The 23,887-nt window shown below is 49.1% G+C and overlaps 8 protein-coding genes across 8 annotated transcripts; 4 read left to right on the top strand and 4 right to left on the bottom strand.

Moving 5' to 3' along the window:
- Positions 1-477: 477 nt before the first annotated feature.
- On the top strand, positions 478-3,698 carry FIESC28_01180 (uncharacterized protein; the record flags this gene model as incomplete). Its single annotated transcript, XM_031155331.1, has 6 exons — positions 478-606; positions 664-753; positions 805-1,086; positions 1,187-1,277; positions 1,327-2,610; positions 2,659-3,698. The coding sequence occupies 6 exons, from the start codon at positions 478-480 to the stop codon at positions 3,696-3,698; spliced, it is 2,916 nt and encodes a 971-aa protein (XP_031020498.1).
- A 1,142-nt stretch (positions 3,699-4,840) lies between these two features.
- FIESC28_01179 (uncharacterized protein) lies at positions 4,841-9,328 on the top strand (the record flags this gene model as incomplete). The annotated part of the gene is made up of 1 exon (XM_031155330.1): positions 4,841-9,328. One exon carries the CDS (start codon positions 4,841-4,843, stop codon positions 9,326-9,328), a length of 4,488 nt encoding a protein of 1,495 aa, XP_031020497.1.
- A 1,036-nt stretch (positions 9,329-10,364) lies between these two features.
- Positions 10,365-11,251, bottom strand: FIESC28_01178 (uncharacterized protein; the record flags this gene model as incomplete). Its single annotated transcript, XM_031155329.1, has 4 exons — positions 10,365-10,606; positions 10,660-10,935; positions 11,009-11,123; positions 11,234-11,251. 4 exons carry the CDS (start codon positions 11,249-11,251, stop codon positions 10,365-10,367), a joined length of 651 nt encoding a protein of 216 aa, XP_031020496.1.
- A 6,668-nt stretch (positions 11,252-17,919) lies between these two features.
- On the bottom strand, positions 17,920-19,287 carry FIESC28_01177 (uncharacterized protein; the record flags this gene model as incomplete). Its single annotated transcript, XM_031155328.1, has 6 exons — positions 17,920-18,085; positions 18,143-18,362; positions 18,411-18,708; positions 18,957-19,001; positions 19,047-19,055; positions 19,114-19,287. The coding sequence occupies 6 exons, from the start codon at positions 19,285-19,287 to the stop codon at positions 17,920-17,922; spliced, it is 912 nt and encodes a 303-aa protein (XP_031020495.1).
- Positions 19,288-19,618: 331 nt separating this feature from the next.
- On the top strand, positions 19,619-20,223 carry FIESC28_01176 (uncharacterized protein; the record flags this gene model as incomplete). Its single annotated transcript, XM_031155327.1, has 4 exons — positions 19,619-19,621; positions 19,675-19,777; positions 19,852-19,985; positions 20,035-20,223. 4 exons carry the CDS (start codon positions 19,619-19,621, stop codon positions 20,221-20,223), a joined length of 429 nt encoding a protein of 142 aa, XP_031020494.1.
- A 90-nt stretch (positions 20,224-20,313) lies between these two features.
- FIESC28_01175 (uncharacterized protein) lies at positions 20,314-21,342 on the bottom strand (the record flags this gene model as incomplete). The annotated part of the gene is made up of 1 exon (XM_031155326.1): positions 20,314-21,342. One exon carries the CDS (start codon positions 21,340-21,342, stop codon positions 20,314-20,316), a length of 1,029 nt encoding a protein of 342 aa, XP_031020493.1.
- Positions 21,343-22,168: 826 nt separating this feature from the next.
- On the top strand, positions 22,169-23,231 carry FIESC28_01174 (uncharacterized protein; the record flags this gene model as incomplete). Its single annotated transcript, XM_031155325.1, has 2 exons — positions 22,169-22,665; positions 22,715-23,231. 2 exons carry the CDS (start codon positions 22,169-22,171, stop codon positions 23,229-23,231), a joined length of 1,014 nt encoding a protein of 337 aa, XP_031020492.1.
- Positions 23,232-23,264: 33 nt separating this feature from the next.
- Positions 23,265-23,737, bottom strand: FIESC28_01173 (uncharacterized protein; the record flags this gene model as incomplete). Its single annotated transcript, XM_031155324.1, has 3 exons — positions 23,265-23,283; positions 23,334-23,568; positions 23,623-23,737. The coding sequence occupies 3 exons, from the start codon at positions 23,735-23,737 to the stop codon at positions 23,265-23,267; spliced, it is 369 nt and encodes a 122-aa protein (XP_031020491.1).
- Between the last annotated feature and the right edge of the window lie 150 nt (positions 23,738-23,887).

Genomic DNA, 23,887 nt, shown 5'->3' with positions numbered 1-23,887 from the left:
GTAGTTTGTCAATAAAACAAATCAGTTCCTTTATGACGCGCGAAGGCAGATGTCATCGGTTAATCTGCGGTCATCAGGTTGCCCCGCCATGATTGGCAACCTCTGGCTTGGCTAGTTGGGTGGGCTTTGCTTTGTGTATTTTACTTCTGATTGACCCCCGTAGGCGTCGAGGCATCACTTTATCCCACTTTAGACTTTGGTCTGATCATTAAAACAACTCTTTTTATACGTTCGGGGTCTTCTTTTCCCCCTCCCCCATCACATACCCTTACTTCTTTTCTTTCCTTCCTTCTCAACTGGTTCTCTCGGCCAGTCCTTCCACCAAAGTATACGCTTGCGACCCCCAATAACGCCCTCCACGCCCAAGCTGCTGCCCCCCCTTTGTATGCGCCGCATTCACCAAGGTCAATCGTGCGCAACATAGTCAAATAACCCGAACCTCGATATCCGTACCTTTTCCTCGCCGCTTGATCCGTAATGGCTACAAACGGAGCTCAGGAGGGCTTTGCGCCCCCAGATGTGCTGGCTGCTGTCATGACGATGAGGAGCGGGGAGCAAGACGCAAAGAAGCATGCTCACGAGTACTTGGAGAGATTTCAGAAATCGGTTGGTCGCTACAGCATTCGAGCTTTCTCGTCAGCTTGCTAATGTTCAAAAACACAGAAGGATTCTTGGGCAACTATAATAGGTATTCTGCAGTCGGATGCCGAGCCAGAGGCCACTCTTTTTGCGGCCATTACTCTGCGTGGAAAGGTTTGAAGCTTGCTACAGGCACTGTGTCCTCTCGTTATTGACTTTTTACAGATCACATACGATCTTTCTACCCAAGTCCCTGCGAACGAACTGCCCGCCCTCCGAACCCAGATTCTCCTGCTTCTAAAGCACTTCGCCCCAGGACCCAAGCCTATCCGTGTCCAACTCTGCGTATGCCTGGCCATTCTCGCCATTCAGATGAAGGAATGGGACGACGTCCTTTCGTCTGTTGTTCAGTCACTCAGCGATAGCCCCGAGAGTCACGCCTGCATTTTGGATTTCCTGAGGGTTCTTCCCGAGGAAGTCACCGAAGGTCGAAAGATCACCTTGTCTGTATGTGGATCGCGCAACTATAGATCGGAAACACGCTTCTTTCGAGATTGTCAAGTCCGGTCGACCTCAGCACCAGTTCAAGTCTAATTGTTGGAATTAGGAAGAAGATCTTGCAACGCGAACGCAAGTTCTATTGGCCGACAACGCAGGCCAGGTTATTCAATTGCTCATCAACTACTCCCAGTCTTCACGTACGTTGTCTTGAATCTCCTCTCTCGCTAACCGCTGACAATGATGTAGCCGCTGCTGCCCAGAACCCTCAGTTGATGGAATGCATCACATCCTGGCTTCGAGAAGTCCCAGTCGGCGATGTCGTCAAGTCACCTCTCATGGACATTGTCTTCAACGGAACTACGAGCGATAACTGCGCCCAGGAGGCTTCCGAGTGCCTTTGCACCATGCTTCGAGAGACTAGCGACGTGGATGAGAGCCAAGAGATCATCGAAATGCTATTCCCCCGAATTATTTCACTGAAGCCTCAAATCGCCAAGGCAGCTGAGGAGGAGGATGCCGAGACTCTTAAGGCTTTGACCAAAGTGTTTGCAACTGCTGCGGAGAGCTGGGTTGTTGGAATCGCACGTCAGCCCGCCCATTTCCGACCTTTGGTTGATGCAGTCTTGGAATGCGCTGTGAGAGACAAAGAGCGGGAGGTTATCGAGCATACCTTTACCTTCTGGTATGAGCTGAAGCTCTATGTCGTCCTAGATATTTACATCCAGGGCCGACTTGAGCTAGTCGACGTTTATTCCAAGTTGGTCGATGTTCTTCTTAAGCATCTCGAATACCCCAAGCCGGATTCAGGCAACGAAGACGATCTGTTCGATGGCGACCGAGAGCAGGAGGAGAAATTCAGAGAGTTCCGACACCAGATGGGCGATACGTTGAAGGATTGCTGTGAGGTGATGGGCGTTACGGATTGCTTGACAAAGGTTCTTCAAGCCATCCAGTTGTGGATGTCCAAGTATGCCAGCCAGGTGACCGATACATCGGTTCCTAACTGGCAAGAGTTGGAGGCGCCTCTGTTTGCCATGCGTGCTCTGGGCCGCATGGTTGACAAGGATGAGAGCATTGTCTTGCCTCAACTTATGCCCCTTCTCGTGCAAATGCCCAGCCATGAGAAGCTCCGGTTCGCAACTATTATGGTTCTGGGCCGTTACACAGAATGGACAGCTGCGCACCCCGAGTATCTCCAGCCTCAGTTCAACTACATCGTCACGTCGTTCCAGTCAGACTCCAAGGAGATTATCCGCGGTGCTGCCTTGTCTATCAAATACTTCTGCACAGATTGCAAGCATCTCCTAAGTGGCCAGGTTCTGCAGCTCCAGGAATTTTACGACCAAGTTCTGGACAAACTCCCAGATCTCAGTAAGGAGGAGATTACTGAGGGTGTCGCTAACGTTGTGGCTTGCCAACCTACAGAGGAAGTATACCGACTGCTGAAGCTCTACTGCGACCCCCTTATTCAGCGCCTCATGACAAAGGCCAACGCCGCTACTGATGATGAGGGCAAGCTGGCTCTCGCAGGTAAGCATTAACTTTTGTTCGATGCAGTCAAACGACTAACGATTATAGATCACCTGCAACTCATCACAATTTTTGTTCAGTATGTTGTGCCTCCTGTTAACCCAGGTCAGGACAACCCTGCTGTTAGGTACTGGCAAGAAGTGTTCCCTATCCTCGCGACTGTACTGGATAACTTCCTCAACTTCAGCCCCATCTGCGAGCGTGTATGCAGGTGCTGGCGCAACATGGTCATCTCTCACCGTACGGCCATGGCCCCCTTGCTGCCTGACATGGCAAACAAGCTTGCCGGTGGCTTCAACAACTCCAGGGAGGGTTGCTTCCTGTGGGTAACTTCAGCAATTTTGCGCGAGTTCTCCGAGGCTCGAGAGCACGTTGATCAAGCTACCACCGAGAACATTTACACCTTCTTTGAGGCTCAGACAACAACCTTCTTGCGCGTCATGACAGAACTGCAGCCCAAGGAGCTTCCCGATGTCATTGACGATTTCTTCCGCCTGTTGATCGATGCTCTTCTCTACTACCCACAGAGGCTCATTCCCTCTCACCTGCTGCGATCAATCTTCGAGGCCTCTATCTATGCCCTGACCCTTGAGCAGCGAGATCCTCTCTCCTCAACACTGCACTTCCTCCGTGACCTCCTTTCTTACGGTGGTGACAACCCTGCTACCAGCGATGGCCTACCTGAAGCTGCGGCTGCTGAGATGAAGAACATTGTCAAGACTTTGCTGCAGACCCTCGGCGAGAACTTGGTCAAGCAGGTCATGGCGGGTATGATGATCACTTTCCCTCGCGACTGTTTCGCCGATGGCAGTGGTGTTCTCCTGGCTTGCTTCGAGCTTGTTCCACTTGAGACTCACCAGTGGGTGTCTCGCACAATCGAACTGCTGCCCGAGGGAACCGTCTCCCCTACCGAGGCCAACCGATTCCTACTCAAGCTCAAGGAGAAGCTTCAGACAGGAGATTCTAGCGCCATGAAGAATGTGCGTGCGGTTCTACAAGATTTCACCAACACATACCGGCGACGAAATGTAGCTCCCCGCGATGGTCTCGGCCAGCTTGAGGCCACACGCTTCCAGTTCTCTGGATAAGTAAGGTTATGAATCGATGATAGGACAAAGGAAATTTGATTTTGAAGATAGGTAATAGATGGGCCCAACTACTCCCGCCTATTTACATGATATCTGGCTGGTACTAGAAGGACAGGAAGGACTGTTGGGAAATTGCACAGGAGTCATTCGACGTGTATGTATAACGGGGATTATCGAGGATACCTAATTGAGCGTCTCTTTGATGGGAATTATGGGATGGACATTTTGGGAGGCATAGCGAACGAGAGAGACAAGCATCCAAGGCAACGGCGTCGGGGAGAGAAGGAGGTTTTACTTGCCTGTAACGCTGAAGTATGATGTGAAGATTATGTATAGATATAAAAGTAAAGCCTTTCCATGCATTATATACTTAATAACCGTATCTCCCATCTTATCTGATGCTGCCATCACATTAACCATCTTTCACGGCAAGTCTTCTGCTCTCAGCGTGAGAGTAACATCAGTTCGTCTCTATAATACACATCGACAATCAGGGAGGGAGCTGTGACCACATCATATTAGATGAATGTAATTCTTAACAAAGAGCAGGACATGGCGTCTACTCTGAGCACTTCAGAACATTAAAATATCACAACAACGAGCCTTGGCCAATTCACAATAACAAAAGACAAGTTCCCAAGTTAGCTATCCTCGCAACTGACTTCATTGATATGCTAAATGTGTACAATTATCTTTCCCGCTCACACTTGCATTTCTTTGTACAAAGTAGAGCCAACTGCCAATATGAAAAGAATGTCTGAAAGACGAACATTGGGCGTCTAAATCGGGAACCAAAGAACTCGGTGAAGTCAATACAACAAAGACGACTTATGTTGGGGGTTCTACTAAACAAAGGGCACAAGACTCGAGGCATAGGGACTCGATAGGATAAGAATGAGAGCGACCTCGTTCTCGAGATGATTCTATTTCGTAGATATCAAAATTCATAATCTAAATAATCGACTCTTATTTCAACACTCCTTTTGAACCTTATAGTCTTTGATAGACTTATTGTTACCTTCATTCTTGCTACAACTATTATCAAATTTATTGATCGAGTCCCTCGTCTTTTATCGATATATTAAGCCGATCTATACTATCCGAGAATCGCCCTTGTCCGTCATCTATCAGCTCGAACCACAATGGCAGGATATAATGGCTACCCCGATCCAAACCAGGATACTTTGGGCTATTATATTAACTATGCGGAGGATGAAGAGATTGAGGATGCTATGATTGAGGATCGTGTGATTCACCCTGACCTACGTGGTCCCGTTCAACCTGCGCAGGTAAATGCATCGTTTTCGACTTACACGAATCAGCCATCGTCTCAACCACCAACCTCTCAGTTCCAAAATCCATCCTCGGAACCAGCTTCCAATCCCACGTCCAGCCAATTTTTTAATTTCCCTACCAATCCTACACAGAATCAATGTTCCACAGCTCCAGGGAACTCAGTCCTGGTGCCTTGGTATCCACATGCTACCCAAGGCAATCCAGCCTCGACCGCTGGCATATATGCCCCTTTAGCAGGCAGTTCTAATTTCCCTATCAATCCTACACAGAACCAACATTTCCTAAATCATCCAGTCTATACACCAAGCTATAATGATTCCACTTCAGCATATCCAGCTCCTCCTGAATCAGCATATCGACTTGCTCCTACAATCGGAGGACAACAACTAGCTCTTCCTATACCAGAAAATTATGGCCCTCCATCTACCAACACGTCTCCAGCTACGACTGGCTCAGCCTTTACAGGGTCTTCTCCTGCAGTCTACCCCAATCCTAACGATGTATCTTCTCAAACCCCTGGAACAACCCCTGGGGATTCTGAGCCAGCCACCAGCCAGGGCAGGAAAAGGCAAAAAGAAACCTCACCAAGTACTGAACAACCTCGTCGTACCCGACGAAAGACGTCAAACTTATCGGGTCCTGTCGTATACAACGACAGTCCAGCTGATGACTCGGGGCCGAACGCAGCCACATCAGTTTCCGGGAGTGCCAGAAACCGCACCACCACTCAATCCCAGAGTAAGGCAAAGGACAGCGGAACCAGCACACCTGCGAGTCGGAAAAAGCCTGGTAAGAAGGGGAAGAGTATAAACATTAGGCCCTCGCGGATGAAACAACTAGCCGAACCCGACCAGCGCAATCCCCTTTACCCGAAAGTAACCCGTAAGAAAAAGGACAATGACAAAGAAGCGAACGACGACACGGGATCCAAGAAAACGCGAGGGGGGAATGAAATCATCAAAGTGCGCACCAAATGTGACTTCTGTGCCAACCATCCCGATGGCAGGGCGGCGTTCAACGTTAACCCGGTATGCGACTGGGAACACATCGAGAGTGGAGGTGGAGAGGTTTTCAACCGAGAGTGTAGCAACTGCGCAAACTATCGCTCTCGTCGTCGACTATTCGGACAAGTTGCCAGTGTTAAAGACCACATGTGTAAAGTCCAAGGCGATGAGGGCTTACTCGATTTCAAACACAAGAAATATGGCGATGCCGACCCCTACGGCTACCCAAAGTCTGCATGTGATCGTTGTCGGAAGAAGAATGTGGAGGACGTTTGCGACGTCGATACCTTGTTGGGCTACGGGTGCTCTCATTGTCGACGTGACCAGGACTGCGAAGTCGACGAGGACCTTATGCCCCTGAGACATCCTCAAAAGCAGATTAGATTGCCGTGGTATCGACATGCCTGCGACCGTTGCAAATTACGCCATGAGATATATAAGGACTTGGAAGAAAACACCCCTTGTAACTGGCTCACGGATAGGAGGTTATGGGATCATGATCATCAAAGACAAGCATGTTCGGTGTGCTATCGAGATGGTACGCCCTGTATGAGCGACAAGCAAAATATCATTCCACCACTTCCACCTGCATCACCCATCACAAAAGCGCATCCTCCAAGAACTTGGACGATTCGCAAAAAGTTCGAGGTGGAGGAGAAGGAGAAGAAGAAAGACAGGAAAACTCCTTGGCACGAGTACGTGGAAGTCACCACTGGCACCAAATGGCGTAAGAAGTGCGCAGGCTGTCACTGGGCCGGACGATCAGTCCAGTGTCTGATCATGTGGAATCAGGCTCATTATGCCTGTGAACGCTGCACGCAATTCGGTGTCGACTGTGTGTTTCAAGATGTCATAGCCAACACTTGGGTGAGATACCCAATCCATGACTTGAGCAGAGTTGGTTTCGGTCAGTTTACCCCCTATGTTGCTTGCAAGCCGTGCAAAGATAATGGACGTCACTGTGATCGAATGAGACCATGTGACTCTTGCACCGCAGCCGACACCGTATGCGATGATCTGGTTAAGGGGAACGGACGTGGCCTTATTGCGAGGAAGAAAATCGCTCCTCCTGAGACAGGATACCCAGTTCCAACTCCTGGTCCGTTATATTATCTGGCCTTGGGATATGGCCCAAAGGGCGTCAACGATATCAAAGATGGTCGAAGTGTCGAGCACTGGATCGGTCCTATTGCTCCTGTATACGGCGTTGAAGAACTAAAATATAGCGGAGAGCATTATCGAGCCATTGCCGACATTCATCGAGGCTATCGACCACCGGAGAGAGTGGCTCCTCCAACCATCCCCACGGACGTGCAATCCAATAAATTGACTGTTGAACATATGGCATCACTCATCAGAAACCTCTGGCCAAACTCTAGAGTTCCCATGGATGATCCACAGGCCTATCGGGAGCTTTGGAGAACGCTCCGTGAAGTACAGGAACTTATTATGAGACGTGCTGGGGAAGACGTACAGTTGTCTGATGCACCAGCGATTCCACGTACCTTCCGAGGAAATCCGGTTCTTTCTGACTTGGAAAGGTTCCACGATGCATTTTCAGATGTTCCTCCTCAAGCTCAGCCTCTTCCAGAGTTTCCACCTGGAAGTCACAGTGTCAACCATTCGCAGGTTGATCAGGTGCCTTATGCTGCGCCTGCACTATTAACGGGAATCCCCTATGGCGATGGTTACTCCGACGGTGTCTATCTCCCAGCTTCTGCTCAGAAGGGAGAGGGTATTGTCGCCTCGGTGGGCGGCGTTGACCATTCACAGTTTGATCAGGCACCTAATAGCACACCTGCTACATCTGTGGGATTTACGGCTGACGGTCGTTACCCTCAAATTATGTTTTACTCACCTTCTGATGAGCAGGAAGAGAATAATATCACCTCAGAGGCCCGCGATCAGCAAGGCGGCGACGACCAGCAACTCGATCAGGCACCTGATGCTGTTTATAACGACGGTATCCCTGATGATCTCCATCCGATGTTTATTGATCCAGGGGAGCAAGGTGGTGACAATCAGCAAACTCAACAGACTCGGCCATCCGACCAAGGCCAATCAGTTGTTGACCTCTCCAAGTTTAGTAGTAAAGAAATGGAAAACTGGTTCAATCTTGGTGAGTATGATCAGGGGATGCATCGTGGCCGCTTCATGACGGGGCAGTATGCTTCTAAGACTTCCAGGGCCGGCAGAAGACCGATCAGGAAGGCGCGACCATTCGCGAACAGAGTCCCTAGAGACACAAAGGCCAAGGATAAGACCTTCAACCCTTTCCTCAGCTTCGCTTTGGATGAGAACCGGAAACCACGTCTCAAGGCAAGAGAGAGAAGCTCGCGCTGGAAAGTCTTCAACCCGCTTGAGGGTCTTGACATGGAGAAGTGGCAAAAGTCAAAGAGCCAGCCAGATGAAGACACCTCTCAGCCATGTCTATTTTCTGTCGTCAACGGCCAACGAAACCAGTCCGTACTTCGAGCTGATGTCTTGGACGATGTGCCTTATGAGCAGATAGGTGGCAGATCAAAGCAGTCTTGCGCAGAACCAGGTGATGGTGGAATCGGGCGTTGTGGCCATCAGAACATCAATGAGCATGATCAAGCCGTTTGTCAAAGTTCTGCCCACAGGGATACAGCACCAGGTTCCTTCCCAGTCTGCAATGATTGTGTCCAAGCCAACATCAAAGACATGTTCCGCCACGAATGCAATCCCATCATTGAAAGCGAGCTTCTCAGCATGCGTGCCTATCTCTGCAACGACTGTGCTGGCCATATGAGTAGCAGTGTTAAGAACGCAGCCGAGTACAGAGCCATCGGAGCTCGCCGGGTGTTTGGTCTGGAGGCCGACAAGGAGAATTCACATAGCACATACACCGCCAATAACGACCGATCACAGGCCATGGAATTTCACAAGGACACGGAGGCTCTGACAGGCTGTTCATGCGCAAACAAGCTGTTTGGAACATCCATGTGTCGGTTCCATAGATTGTACTATGCTGAGGAGGCGCTCAAGTTCTCGGCCCTGGTGCAAGAATGGCGGCTTTCCAAGTTCAAGAAGGCAGTATGCCCCAGCTGTCTCGCCAAAAAGCCTCTCGACAATGCCAACCTATCAGCAGATGTTGGCGGTTTTACGAAGGGCGGACCAACGGCTTGGGCATGTGTGAACTGCAACGATTGGGTCGCAAATGAGAAGAACAATAAGACGAACCAGCCAGGTCTCGTCGACAAGAAGTTATGGAGCTCGAAGGATGGGCGTGAACTTTTTTCTTTACATCAAGAGGCGGCGCATAGTAGGGTGCCTGAGATAGACGATGCCGATATGGGTGGGCTGTAATTATTAATAGGAGCATTGAAAGTTTGAATTCCGGAGTTGGGCGCATTTTAGACATATAGACTACCTAAAGTTAAGCAATCGATCAGTGTTTTCAGATGGTAGCTGAGCAGAGACACATATGAAGTGAGATCAACCTTTCAAACTGAGTCCGGTAGTTGTCCAAACTGCCAAGGACAATGCAGAGAGGGCTCACTGGGTCAACACTGACACTGAGCATTCCGTATCATTTCATATGAAGCCATGTGGCTGAAAACACAAGTAATCGGAATGTTCTGTTCTGCTCGAGGGACGAGACGAATTATTGAACCGTAAGAAAATGGTGTGTGCTTGTATTGTCTGACTGAACCATTGCTGCTGGAGAGAAGGAGACCTCGAGATTGACAAGATAGAAAAAGAAAAGCAAAAAAAATTACATGTATGAAATAATGGATATAGAAGAACCTGCAGAAGCCGTACTTTAATCTTGAAATATTCATCCTCCCCGGTAACACAAACCAAACAAGGAAAAGGTCGGGTGGGTTTTGTCTCTCGCGAGGTCGTTTGGAAGGGATGGGCAGCCATAGCATTGCACTGCTTTGCTTGCGCTGGCACAAATTCCCCCTCCGCTGTCTTTCTCTCTCTTCCAGTGAGTAGATGGTCCGTTTTTGTTTATCCACAACGTCCAAAATAGCGAGCCGCTCCAGAGAAACGCCGATCCATGTTCCAAGTCATATGGATCATGGTTCATTAAGCATGAGCCATCGGCCTCACAAAGACATGACATGTCGTAGGCACGCCGGGTCCCTTATCCCATATCGCTGGGTATCTCCATAGGCTGCGTCCATCTTAAACATGAACACTAGCCCAAAACCTGACTCCTCATCCGATGCAATCAAAATTCCATCCCCGTGCTCTTCCGCAAGCTTCCAGGTTATATTGCATCCTCACATCGTGTCGTATGCAATTGATAAGACCCGGACATGGCGGGTATACTCTGCCAATCACATCGTCTTTCATCCCGAGATGTGCGCTTTTCGTCCTCATGCATCGTTTCCATTTACATGAGCACACACTTGGCACAGCATCCTGCTTCTTGCTCGCCGTTGTCCATATCCATGGGCTTAGGGGGTCCGTTGGCGCCCGAGGTACCGCCGCTGCCGGTCGAGTAACCCTGCATCTCGCGGTTATATCTTCGGATTTCTCGCACGATATCGTAGAAGGCCTTGTCGACGTTGATTCTGGATTTGGCTGAGGTCTCGAGGAACTTGCAGCCAAATGACCTTGCCAGGGCCTCTCCCTCTGTATGGTTGTTAGCATATGATGGTTGAGTTTAACTCATTGAGTAGACATACCCTGTCGTGACACATCTCGGTCGCTTTCCAGATCGCACTTGTTGCCAACAACGACCATGGGGAAGTAGTCCTTATCCTTGACTCGCAGAATCTGTTGTTGGAAGGTGGTGATTTCCTCAAAACTTTGTCGCGAAGTAATGGAGTAAACTAGTAGAAATCCTTCTCCAGTTCGCATGTACTGCTCGCGCATGGCGCTATACTCCTCCTGACCAGCTGTGTCGAGAACATCGAGAAGAGCGACCTCATCATCGATAACGCACTGCTTTCGGTATGAGTCTGCAATGTACTATGTTAATATGTGCTGTGATGCGGCATGACGAGCATGAAAATGCGATTAGAGTTTACCGACCTTCAATTGTGGGATCATACTCGTCGACGAAATGGCTTTGGATCAACTGAATGGTCAGACAAGATTTACCGACACCACCGCCACCGACAACGACGAGCTTGTACTCTCGTAGGAACTGGATTTCGAGTTAGCAAACGGTCAGGGATGGCTAGCTGGTTGACGCAGGCAGATTGTCGAGAATCCGAAAGTATCTCCCATGGCGACAGTATTGTTTTCGTGTCGTACCTTTGTGTTCGCAGCCATTGTGAATTAAAGTTCGAGTTGCGCTTCCTATATTATGTGATGCTCAGGACGAGTCGTCGTAATTCGTAATGAAGCAAGGCAGGTCGCGAGAAAACGGGATTGGATTGAAAGGCAAGTAACCGAGGACGACGAGACAGCGGAGATGTAGTTGAAGAAGGCAGGTTGTCTAGTCTGCGTTTTAGGCGAGACGATGCAAAGTACAAAGGAAGAGAGAGAATGAACGATTTGCCGCTGGGGCGAGCGGATTCTAGCTCTGAATGTGTGGAGAGAGAGCAAATGGGTAGGTTCAAGAAAAAAGGTCAAAGCAGAGGGAGTCGAGCGAGGGTAGAAAGAGAAGAAGAAGGGGAACAGGCCTGAAAGGGGAAAGGGTCGAAAGGCCAGGGTAGGAAAGCATCCTGGAAGGGGAGCAAGGGAAGGGGCGGAAGGGGGGCGTCCATGAATCGGATTGGTCTAGGAGGAACTTGGAATGGATGGGGCAGTTCGGTAGCAGGTACAAGTTGATCGCCTGCAGCTTGGCAATAGTGGTAAAGTACCCACGACTTGTAATGACCATCCTCGCGCTTAAGGTAAGGTACCTAAGGTAGGGTGTTTGCGGTTGCTCTTGTTTTCCTTTCTTTTCTTTTTGGCCAGTGGTATCCGATACACGACTTCAATTAACGACCGAACAAACGAACGAACCCATCAAGGATGCAGTTGACGAGAACGGTTTCTTTCATGACCAGGCAAGGTTGGTGTACTCAGCTTTGGATGGGCTGGTCTGTTCTCCATGATTGACAGCTAAGAATCACTCTACTTTGTCTTGTTCTTGTTCACCTCTTGTGCTCACTCACTAGGCGTTCAGTGCGTACTCAGAACTCCAACGCCGGTACCAGCAACCGCCCAGGACCAACACCAACACCAACACCGCAGAACCCGCCCACGGCTTTCAAGGTGGTCAATGTCTCTGGGCGCTCCCGAGCGCTGAGATGGATGGCCAGGTTCTAGGGACCCAGGGCCCATGGAATTGATTATTGGAGACTTCCCGTCCCGTCCTGTCAGTGGATAGTATCTAGACCATTGAGGGGACACCCGATGGCCGGATTGGTCACTAGGGTCGATGAAGCCCAGCCTCTAAAGACTACCTAGAGACTAGAGGTAGGGAGGAAGGATAGGGTTATCCGTCAATAGGCATGGCATGACGAGACTCACGGTGAACGTTGACAATGGCTTGGGTAGACCGTAGACAGGATTCTACGGAATCTAGAAATTCCCATTTCAGACCTAACCTAGGGGACGGATCTGTAACAGGAACCTATCATATGTCTTCTGCAGCCCTGCCAGAATATCCAGAGACGCCATTATCCTTTCCAACTCGAAGAAGAAAAAGCCTCTCCGTTCTAAGATGAAAAGAAGCATCTGCGATCTCACAGCTGGAGCAGCTTAGTGGCTGGTTCTTCCAGCCGCCTGGACGGCGGAATATACTAAGTCAGGAGGCTAGTACTGGTTCAACAGAATGGAAATGAGCAAAAGTGAGCTGGAGCAGACCTTGTTTTGCCATGTGGTTGTTCGTCACCAGTTTGAAAACCAAGCCACCAGAATACTGTACTGCATGTAAAAGAGGCGAGAAGATACTTCTATTCAGTCGCATTCGCCTCTGCTTTTCCTACAGGACCTACCCATGATGGAAAGATCATGCTTAATAGCGGCGAGTCGACGTTGAGTTTTCCAGGGGGGACGTTCAGTGGTTTTTCAGAAGTCTTCCAGTAAGAAGACTGGAAGAGAGACTGGTATGGGGAAGGGGGGCGTGTCTTTTCCTTCAGCGTGGGTCAGGCCAAGCGTACCATCTTTTTACCTTAATGGGTCCCAATTGCTTTTCTCGGGGGACCCTTGCTCTGCTTGCTGCTGATCAGTAGCGAAGCTCCAGTTCTCGTAGATTAACAATTGGCCTTGTTCTTCCGTAACTGTACAGTAGACAGAGTGAAAGATCCGTACATACTCAGTGGAGGCTGCTGGCCTCGTTGATGCTGCAATGTGATGCGATGCGATGCGCTGCAATATTTACAGGGCAATTCTGCAAGGGCAGCGGCTGGCTGCGTCTGCCCTGCCAATCGCAGACACACTGTAGCGTGCTAAACAGTTGATTGTGCATTGTTCTGCACGCAGCTTCTCACCGTATCCGCGTGCTTGTACTCCCACCGCATGCATTACATTGCAGTTGAGATGGCCTCTGATAACCCCATCGTCGTCACCTCGAACGACGTATCCGTATAGTATTCTATACTGCTTATCACTGTACATACTGTACAGTACTCGTACATTACATACAGCGCCGATGGGTGGCAGCAGAAGTGGATGGGGATAGGGGGTAATGGATTAAGTCCCTGAATGTTGTAATTTGCCTACCAGTACCAGGGCAGGGTCGCTCGCCTTTTTACTGTACCACTCAGCTAAGCTACTGGTCACCGACGATGGATAACGAGGGTGCAGATCCTCAACGGCTAGCCAAGGAATACTGAACGCACAGTTAAAAGTGTAAAAGCACGCCTCACCTTGTCTACGATAATACAAGTAAGTCACAGCGCTGTCTCTGTCATTCACTTGGCACAAGATTATATGGCGCTTCTTTACATTAATTAAGCATTAAGCTACCTCTTACGTACTACTACTGCTACTGTCCCTTCTCACACTCTTTTGTATGGTCCATAGAACAAATTAGCCCATCGTCTTACTCGCCAATGTACCTAGGGAAATCGACTGCGGGACGCCGCCCCGAAAGACGCCGGCGCCGCAACCCCGGCCATCTCGGTCGAGCCATGTAAATGAGGCCGACCATTTAATTATTTAAATTATCATTACGGCCTCTCCCCATCTTTTGTTTATTACTATCACCAGGTAACCCAGCTATTATTCCACAACTTATAAGCCAGAGAATAACCACGCGCAATCCGCGCCAAGGACCCATGAGTATTTACTCCGATATTGCATATTTACGAACGGTTGAGCAGTCATATTTTTTCAACTCCAAGTCTCCAACCGTTCGCCCTCATTTTTCTTTTGCCATTGTCAATATCCATGGCCAATTAACATGCTATTCTATGGCCCAAGCGCCACACCTCAGAATCTGAGCCGTGGACCTGTAACACGATTCAGTCAGCAAGCACCAGGAGGGCCACCTCGACTTGTCACTCAAATATCGATAGCCTACGGATACCTATCTAGTCTTAGTACAGAACAGACTAGACTAGACTACCTGCAGTCTCCCACCTCTGCTCGATCCTTATGCAGATCGAATCCTCTGCCCCTTGGACTCTGCAGCTCTGGGGCCCCCATATCTGGGACTAAATAACTTAACAACTGGGGAACCTAATGGGGTGACGAGCTTTCTAAGGCCAAGCTCCGATGCTCTTAATCTTAGACGGTTTAGTAATACTGAGTCTCAGGCGCAAGTCCAGGGTCATGGTTCAACGTGCAGTAGCCATTACAGGGCTTACGGAGCGATCCTCGCCTTTATTCCCTTTAGCTAAATCCCACCACGATAACAGTGGTTGGCTGCTGTCCGATCGATACATGTTAATATATACGTATACTTGATTGTCGTTGAAATTAAGTGTTAGGACAATATAGTAGTAACCCGCTTACAAAAAGCAAAATTTCCAAAACATTGACCATCAGTCACTGCTATTCGATAGGTCAAGAAGCTAGACGCAGCGTACCAACGGCACAATAGTGCTCCTTCTCAACTAAGGATTCAAATGTCTCAGCTTCTAGAATATCAGTTTTACAAGGCGTTTCTGTGGCTTTGTTCTTGACATCCATTCCCATAAGCATGCGCATTAAATGTCGAAGTGACTATCCGCTCTAGTAAGGTGGACAACGACAGCGGGATCCAGCACGTTGTGCTACAGTACTGTGGCTACTAATAGCGTTGGTGTGTTTGAGGCTATTGAAGATGGAAAGGCGTGTCGATGAGATCAATGCCGTGTGGGGGTCAGTTACATATTGATGCGATAGTGAGAAAGATAACCCGTCCTATCGTGGCAGCCATTATCTCATGAAGTTATCTCCGGAGGAGCTTATCGACTATCAAGGCTCTTACTCTGACCCGAGGTTTAATATCAAAATGAATGATATCAGCCTGAAGAAGGTGCGTTTCACTTTGATGGACTTGGCAAGGTACCGAGATATACCAGCACATCAATCAAGGCTGTTTTGTTACATATCATATTGACATACAAACGAAGCCATGCAGCGACAAGGGAGTATCACGAGGTTCAAGCAGTGGTGTAAGTCGGGTTAAGCTATCCGTCCTTTCCTTACAGTTTGGTGGGGGTTTGATCTACAACCTGGAACAGTGTTTGAGAATCTTACTGCTCACAATGAAATCAGAGCAAGCAGACCAATCACGCAATTAACTTGCAACACATGATAACCACTTCCACCCTTGTCTACCGTTATTAAATCAGTTATGTATAAGCCAATAGCCGAGAACTATGTCCTTGTGGATGAAGTATAGCTCTCGGTCAAGTAAACGGGTAAGGTCAGGTCACGCGGCAGATACAAACCTATTTCGCCAAAGGTCGAGTTGATTGTCGAGATAAACTGGAGTCATTGACTCCATGAGTCGCTTGATTTGCGAGTACCGGCCGGCTTTTCCTAGGTCACGATATTGACTTGTTAGTAGTATTCTTCGTCCTCGAACAGCTCTAGAGTACACAACATACCTAAGAAAAAAAAAGGTGAAGCATCGTCCCCTAGAGAATAATCGGAATCGAAGTATGGCCGGAGCCACGTCGCGCATCGCACTTCAGTGATAACCACAACCTCCGCACGGCGTTTCCATAGGAATCTTGGTTACGGGCGAGCCTGTGACCCGCAGACCCTGCTTTTCTGTGCAATGCAAGCGCCGATTGGCGCTGGACCCTCACGGGTAGACACATCCTTTCATTTCAAAAGCAAGGGAGTGCGGTTGTGCCACCTGCCTTGCCTCGAAAGAGATAAAAAATCAGGTGGCCGAAGAGCTTCTCCGAATTTCTTACATGCATATTGTCATTTCACCAGAAGGTAAGATGGCTGTTTGTAGCATGGAAGCGCGACGTTGAAGAGGACGATGCTTAAGGAAAAAAAGGAAGCTTCGCATAATGCGGCTCGAATTTTAGCTTAAGGTACAGGCAGGCACAGGCAGGTGCGGAGGTGGGGTTGACCTGTCAAACATGCAGATATGCACGTGACTGAGCATGCTGCAGAAGCTTCACCTGCAGTTAGAGAAACCCAACATCGTGAACTGCATCGTCAACTTGATGCAGTCAAACCATGTTAGCTACCTAGCGACGACTACTAACTGTGTGGATAATCCAGGACTTTCATGGGTTTCGGCAATTTGGCCCTTTCGGCCGATAAGACTAACCTGGCTGTCAGAGAGCCTGGTCCAATGCAACCACAACCAACAGTCGCCTCCAATTCTGGTCTCCTCTTCAATTTACAGTCTTCTAGAAAGAAGCTGGCAATGACGTCTTCTTCCACCTGCACAAGTACCCGTCTCCACTGTCTGTGGTCCACTCGAATTTGTCTCTAGTGCTTCTCTTAGCAACAGCCCCTTTTCGGCAGATTGCTCTCTTGTCTAGCTTAACCCGCCAAGGAAGCCCATCACGACATACAGTAAATTCCAATCTCCTTTGGTCAAGGTCTGACTTCTCGCTCTGATCTCGTCGCCGATCATGTCACGACCCTAGCTATCGCCGCTACGATGTGCCCGAGACACCTCTTGACTCCACCTCCGCCAAATTCGTTACTGCTACCCCTGGTCTTCGACGCACGCACCCCAGGTTCTTTCTGGGAAGACATCCTCGAGTCAGCTTCCCAATTCAGCGTCCCAGTTCACGAAAAATCGAATCGCTTCCTGGTATCCCGGGTGGACGTGTCCCAATGTTCAGGTGGCGATCTGCCATGCAACAGAATCGCTACAGTAGCCCCTCACCTTACCTCACGTCGCATGATTTAATGTCTTGAGCATCAAAGTTCTCCGGGTCGATACCACGTTACGGCCCCCCAACTTCTGCATGAGGAATGAAACTAGACACCGCTCTTGTGCCTTATCTCGGTTGCTCGAAGCTGGCCGGCCCCAAGTCTAAATTACTTACTGCCTATGTGATGTGACGTACTCCGTACTTAGTATGACTTTCGCCTTGTACGCGGACACACAGCATGGTACAATGTTTTATGTGTTGGCATCAACTATTCAACATGACAGCCGACCCGTGTTTGACTACAACACGTCATACTAGGTTCCTGAAAGCTCTTCAAAATATTGTACCTGCGTGAAGTGAACTTGCAGGGGAGACATTCGGTTCGACAATCGACATCTATAACACAATCTCCCCAGGCGCTAGCGAGTATAACGACGCTGCAGCATATCAAACAAAAAGCACAGCGATCGACAACACTACTGGTCTTGTGCCGTTGAATCACCGAATGTTTCGAGACCGTGCGCCGGTATGTATCAGACTGCATGTAACTCCGAACACTCTATAATAGATGTCTACATATATCCAAGGATATCAATCAAACACGCCGTCTATCCAATAGCGACTCTCCATGGTTACTTCAACGGATGTAACTGTGGTAAAGCCGTTGAGCTGCTATCACACTCCATCAATAGTCTACTGCTCTGGTAGGTCTGAATCCGCGAATTCTCAAAGTTTCCGAGCAGCTTGCTCTGCTGTATCCTTGTCAGCGTCTGCGGTTGCCTGCTTCTTGATCTCCTTTGGGTCTTCTTCCGTGTCACTCTCGGCGGTAACTCGCATGCCCTGAATACCGGCTTCTACTTCATCGACGAGGCTCTCGAGATAGTCAAGGTCCCTTTTGTCCGGGTCAGCATATCCATAAGGAGCAGCTTGGCGTGATATCCTTTCTTACCTTCCGACCAGAGTCACAGTGTTGTTGTCCTTGCCCCAGCGAGGATAACTTCCCACCTTGACACCCTTGGGCTCGACTTTGGCTGCCAGCGTTGTGAGGTATTCAGCAACGCCACTCTCGGGAAGAGGAGTAGAGAACAGGACTCTGTACGTGCCCTTGCCCTCAGGGTCAGTAAGTCGTGGCAGAATATGAGGCTTCAGTCCCTCGAGAAGTCTTTGGACTGTTATCAGTTAGTAAGTTAACCTGGCCACAAACGGTCACGACCTACAGAGTCTGGGGATGCCCGGAAGAATGTGGATGTTTCCATTCACAACTGAGACAGGAACCCAGAGATCATCGTGAGGGAAAAGTGCCTGCTTCTTGATATCCCGAGACTCGTCTATTGGTAGCTCTGCCATACGAAGCTTAGCCCTTCTAGCAGGTGAGTCAACTTCCCAGTCGAACTTGGGTTGATTGGGATGAGGCTTTGACAGAAGCTTCATCTTTTCAAAGGTTTCCTGGTGAAGCTTGAGAGGTAGGTTGAAAGCCTTAGCAATGGATTGGTAGGTGATGTCGTCGTGTCTGATCTGTTAGTGAAAGCATGGTCAAGGTATATGCGTTCTTACGTAGGTCCAATTCCGCCACTGGTTCTTGTTAGCTATCTTCCATATTGATGTTGTTTCTTAAACTTGCCTTGTGACAACAAAATCGTAGCCGTCACTCATCCTGCGAACTGCCTCAACAATCTCACTTTCATCATCAGCAATAACCTCAATTCGCTTCAGGTTCTACAACTCTTTAGTAACATCACACAAGACTCGACCAACAGACTTACAATTCCGAGATTGAAGCAAAATTTAGCAAAATAGGCAGAGTTGGTCTGTCATGTCAATACTAAAACGGTACCCTACACTAGAAAACTCACATCAACCGTCTATAATGTTATGTCAGTATGTTTTAGATAAGAGGTCGACATGTCTATGATATTATACCTTTCCGCCAAGAACCTCATCGCCAATGATCAAGCAAGCAGCTGTAGAAATAGTGCGCACGTTGCGCTCATCTGCCGATACAGGAGCCATGATTCGTCCAAGGGCAAATCGTCTGGTGTTGTTTGCGACGGGTACTGAGAGATGGCGAGTGATCTGAGAGATGCGTGAGAACATGGATGCCAAGGGCAGGTTCAATGATATGAGAGGTTGGAAGTCAAGCAATAGGTAGATCAGGTAGTTGAGATAGCAGGGTTGAGTCTGCAAGTCACTCTATTTGATCTAAGGTTGTCTGGGTCGTCTAAACTGAATGGAGCTCACCAGGAGCTGTAGATGACGTTTACTCGCTAACTTGGGTGATGGCGGGACAATGTGGGGGGCTACCCTTTGGCGGGGCAGCGACTTCACCAACTCCCTTCGATCGCCTGATACTATAACGATACTATCTTCAAACACAGCTACAAAGAAGCGTTTACTTGTTGGAGGAACCAATACACAGATATCCAAAATGGTCACTCAACCTCCTCACTACCCTCCATCCACTCGCTAACACGGCAAACTTAGGCATCCGAATCGCGGCTTTATACCTTCTCTGGAGAGTCCAAGGACCATCTCCGCAAGTTTCGTCTTACTACTTCCCGAGCCAAGGGACCTCAAGCTGTTATTTGTATGTACGTCTCCTTTGTTACGACTTCGTCGTGTATGCTTGATTGGTCTCTTACTGACCATCCCTTGCTACAGACATGATCGATAAGAACACCTACGAGATCCGACAAGACGAAGACAAGACTGTTTATACATCTCTCGACGAGATTAGCGATGATCTCCCCGACCATGCCCCTCGATTCATCCTCCTGAGCTACCCCCTCACCATGGTGCGTTCGATCGATCCAAGCTATCTATATAACACTAACATCCGTGCAGGGCGACGGACGACTATCTGTACCATACGTGCTCATCTTCTACCTCCCCGTCACATGCAATGCCGAGATCAGAATGCTTTACGCCGGTGCGAAAGAGTTGATGCGTAACACCGCCGAGGTCGGACGAATTATCGATATCGAGACAGCAGAGGAATTGGAGGAGATCCCTGACAAGCTCAAGGCGGAGTAAAGCAACGAAACACATGAGCAAGGAAATACGGTGTGGCAGCAAAACGCCTATAGCATGACATACATAAAGGCGCAAAGTTGATAAGTCTGTCTACTCGTCTGGCAGCACATCTTGGGAATTCAATCCCATTTGCGCTGCAAGATTCTTAACTACTCCTTGGAAGGCAATGCATGCCGGACTATCTGGGAATGAGTCAAAGTAACTCTCTCCATAATCACACGCCATCCTAATTCTGGGATCCAAGGGCACTGATCCCAAGAATGGAATGCCCATCTCCTCAGCCAAAGCTCGTCCTCCTCCTGTGCTAGCCTTGAAGATTTGACTCTCATTTGAACACTTGGGGCAAACGAAGCCGCTCATGTTCTCAGCAAGACCCAGTACCCTGATTCCAGCCTTGCGGCAGAAATCTATTTCCTTTCGTACGTCTAGAAGTGAGACTTCTTGTGGTGTTGTGACCATAACAGCACCATCGATGCCACTACCCTTGAGGAATGAGTTCACACTGAGATGTTCATCGCTGGTACCCGGAGGTGTGTCAACAAGCAGGAAGTCAAGGTCGCCCCATTCCACATCCTTGAGGAATTGCTTGATAAGACCGTTCTTTTTGGGACCTCTCCAGATCACAGCGTCGTCCCGGTTCGGTAGTAGAAACTGAATGCTCATAACGGAAAGGTTGTCCATAACCCAGATAGGTGACCATCCTGTACCGCTAACATGGACTGTTTCTCCCTCAACGCCCATCATCTTTGGAATACTGGGTCCACAGATATCTGTATCCATGATGCCCACGGTGCTGTCCGGATTTGTCGCAAAGGCATGAGCCAATAGTGAGGTAAATGTGCTCTTGCCCACGCCACCCTTTCCGCTCAGCACTAGAATCTTATGCTTGACATTCTCCAGACGCGCAGAGATGACTGGAATATCAGGATCAGGTCCTTTTGGCGCTGAAGCGCAGATAGCCTGGTTCGGGCATCCGGCGCATGAGTCCGCTTTACCGGCTTGCTGTGAGTCGGGCCCGACACAGTTTTGAGGTTCTGGCGCAACCAGTTGTGGCTTTTGCTTTATCGGATTGGCGAAAACGTCGTCGACAGACTCTGGTGTTTCGAGCGACGGCGCCATGACTGCTGAGATATGAGATAATGTGAGGTCGTGGTTGTGTATGAGAAGTGGTGAGTCGGAGGTGGCGATCCAGAAGCCGAAGCTTAATAATGCGAATTGAGTAATTTGCAAGATGTACCCTGTTCGACTTGTGACAAAGACAGACTATAAATTTGGGCGAAAATGATAGCAAAATCTTCCGCGTAAAATAGCAGTTGAAATGAAAATAGTTTGGAGATGAAGTTGAGTGAAGGTTGGGTGCGAGATACCAAGATCCAATGATGGTCGTTTCTAGGGTAAGTACTAAACGAATGGCGCCGATTCGCTGCTTAGCAAGCAACGGGCGATAGACGAAAGATAACGCTACAAAATAGATGCCAGTGGACTCTTTCGAACGTTGTTATAACTGCTTTCTTTATATTTAATATGCATCTATCATACACTTCACTGGTATATCTGGTTATTGGATCATGACACCAGTGATGTCTGGCCGTTCCACTCTGTCTCACATCTGGTAGGCAAGATTGAATGTTGGAAACCAGCAGATAGCTGTGCTCTACATAACAACAATACGACTGTAAATAAACTGTTTATTAACTCGTTGAGAATATTTCCAGATCTCCCAATTTCATAGTGATGCCCAAATATCATGGTCTCAGTGAGTTGAACAAGCTGCAGCCCGCCGGATATCGGACCAGTTTGGCGCCGATCTGGCTGAGAAAAAACCGAGGGTGGCGGGGTAGGCTTTCACAAAAGATAAGATAAGCTGGACCCCGCGAAGATTTTATTCTGAACTGACTTTCAGGCACTTAGTGATCACTACGAACTACACAATTTGATACCTAAAATGTCGCCTTCCGCTGATACACCAGAGACCTCTAGCTCGGCCGACTCTACGGTCCTGAGCTTGAGAAAGTCCCTTTGCTCTGAGGACTCGCCTCTACCCATTCGTTTCCGTGCTCTCTTCTCCTTGAAGCACGTCGCGACCACTGCAGATGACGATGCTACACGAATTGCTGCCATCGAGGCCATCGCCGCTGGATTCGCCTCGCCCTCCGCCCTTCTCAAGCATGAACTTGCATACTGCCTGGGTCAGACTGGCAACACTGCCGCTGTCAAACCCCTGCGACAGGTTCTCTCTGATCTAAAGGAGGACCCCATGTGCCGTCACGAAGCCGCTGAAGCCCTAGGTGCTCTGGGCTGGGCAGACAACTTAGATATCCTCCGTGAATTCCGCGATCGTAAGGAGGAAGATGTTAGTATTATCGAGACATGTGAGATCGCTATCGAGCGCATCGAGTGGGAGAATTCAGAAGAGCGACGAAAGGAAAAGCTGCGCCCTAGGTTCGTAAAATCATATGTTGGGTTGCCCCTAATTAACATTTTGCTCTAGTGACTTTGCCTCTATCGATCCCGCGCCCCCCATGCCCGAATCCGAGAAGGAAGTCGAAGTTGAAGAGCTTGGTCGAAAGCTGATGGACACAAGCCTTCCCCTCTTCGTCCGTTACCGCGCCATGTTCGCTCTCCGAGATCTTGCCTCCCCTCCCGACTTGCCAACCGCCACGCCTGCCGTCCTCGCCCTTGCCAAGGGACTGCATGACTCCTCAGCCCTGTTCCGTCACGAGATCGCTTTTGTCTTCGGCCAGCTATCGCATCCTGCGTCTATTCCCGCCCTCACTGAGGCGCTGAGCAACACCGAAGAGGCCAGTATGGTTCGCCACGAGGCAGCCGAGGCACTTGGAAGTTTAGGCGAAGAAGATGGTGTTGAAGATACCCTGAGAAAGTTCCTACACGATAAGGAGAAGGTTGTTCGAGAGAGTTGCATTGTTGCGCTGGATATCGCTGAGTACGAGAAGGGTGGAGAGGCCGAGTATGCCTTGATCCCCGAGTCCGCAGGAGCTGCCGCCTGATTTTGAATGCGCTCGTATTGTCGAGCATTGCGTCTAGTTGTTTTCGTTCCACCTAAAGTAGATATTAGAGATATACCACTGGAAAAGTTTCGGGTTTCATACATATGACCGCATTCGCAGTTGTACATGACCGTAGAGCCTTCGTCTGCACTGCGCAGCTGAACGGTAGTATATCTGACCTCCTCGCGACCACACTTGGGGCATGTTTCTTGGGCGATACTGTCAGTTCGCACGTCGTGCTTCACAACAGATTGGACGGTTGACTGCAGCTTCTGTCTCAAGAAGGAGGGAAAATCGGAGGGCTTCGTTTGCGTGACGGTAACTTTGGAGCCGGTATCTGCGTAAAAGATTAGGACATGCGCCCATCCGGGATCCTACAAACGGAACAAACCTCTGTTTTCAGCACCACAGCACTCGCAGCGCAAGACATTTCGCTGGGTACCTTTTGTCGCGGGCAAAAGGTTACCGCAGTCGGTGCAAAAGACGAGAGTTCCAATGGCAGCCATTTTATATCACAGCACTATAAGATTATGGGGAGTTGTAGGAGTTGTATTATGAGGGCGATGCGCAAAGGTTGATCAAACAAGTTCGGAGACAAAAAATTAGCCCAGCCATCATAGGCTCAAATCAAAAGTTGTATGCCAGGGTCTTCCGGA

This window comes from Fusarium coffeatum, assembly GCF_003316985.1.
Source record: "Fusarium coffeatum strain FIESC_28 chromosome Unknown BRIP53273_contig_33, whole genome shotgun sequence".
Lineage (NCBI taxonomy): Eukaryota > Fungi > Ascomycota > Sordariomycetes > Hypocreales > Nectriaceae > Fusarium > Fusarium coffeatum.
Note: the sequence above shows the minus strand (reverse complement) of the source record. Positions and strands in the feature narration are given on the sequence as shown.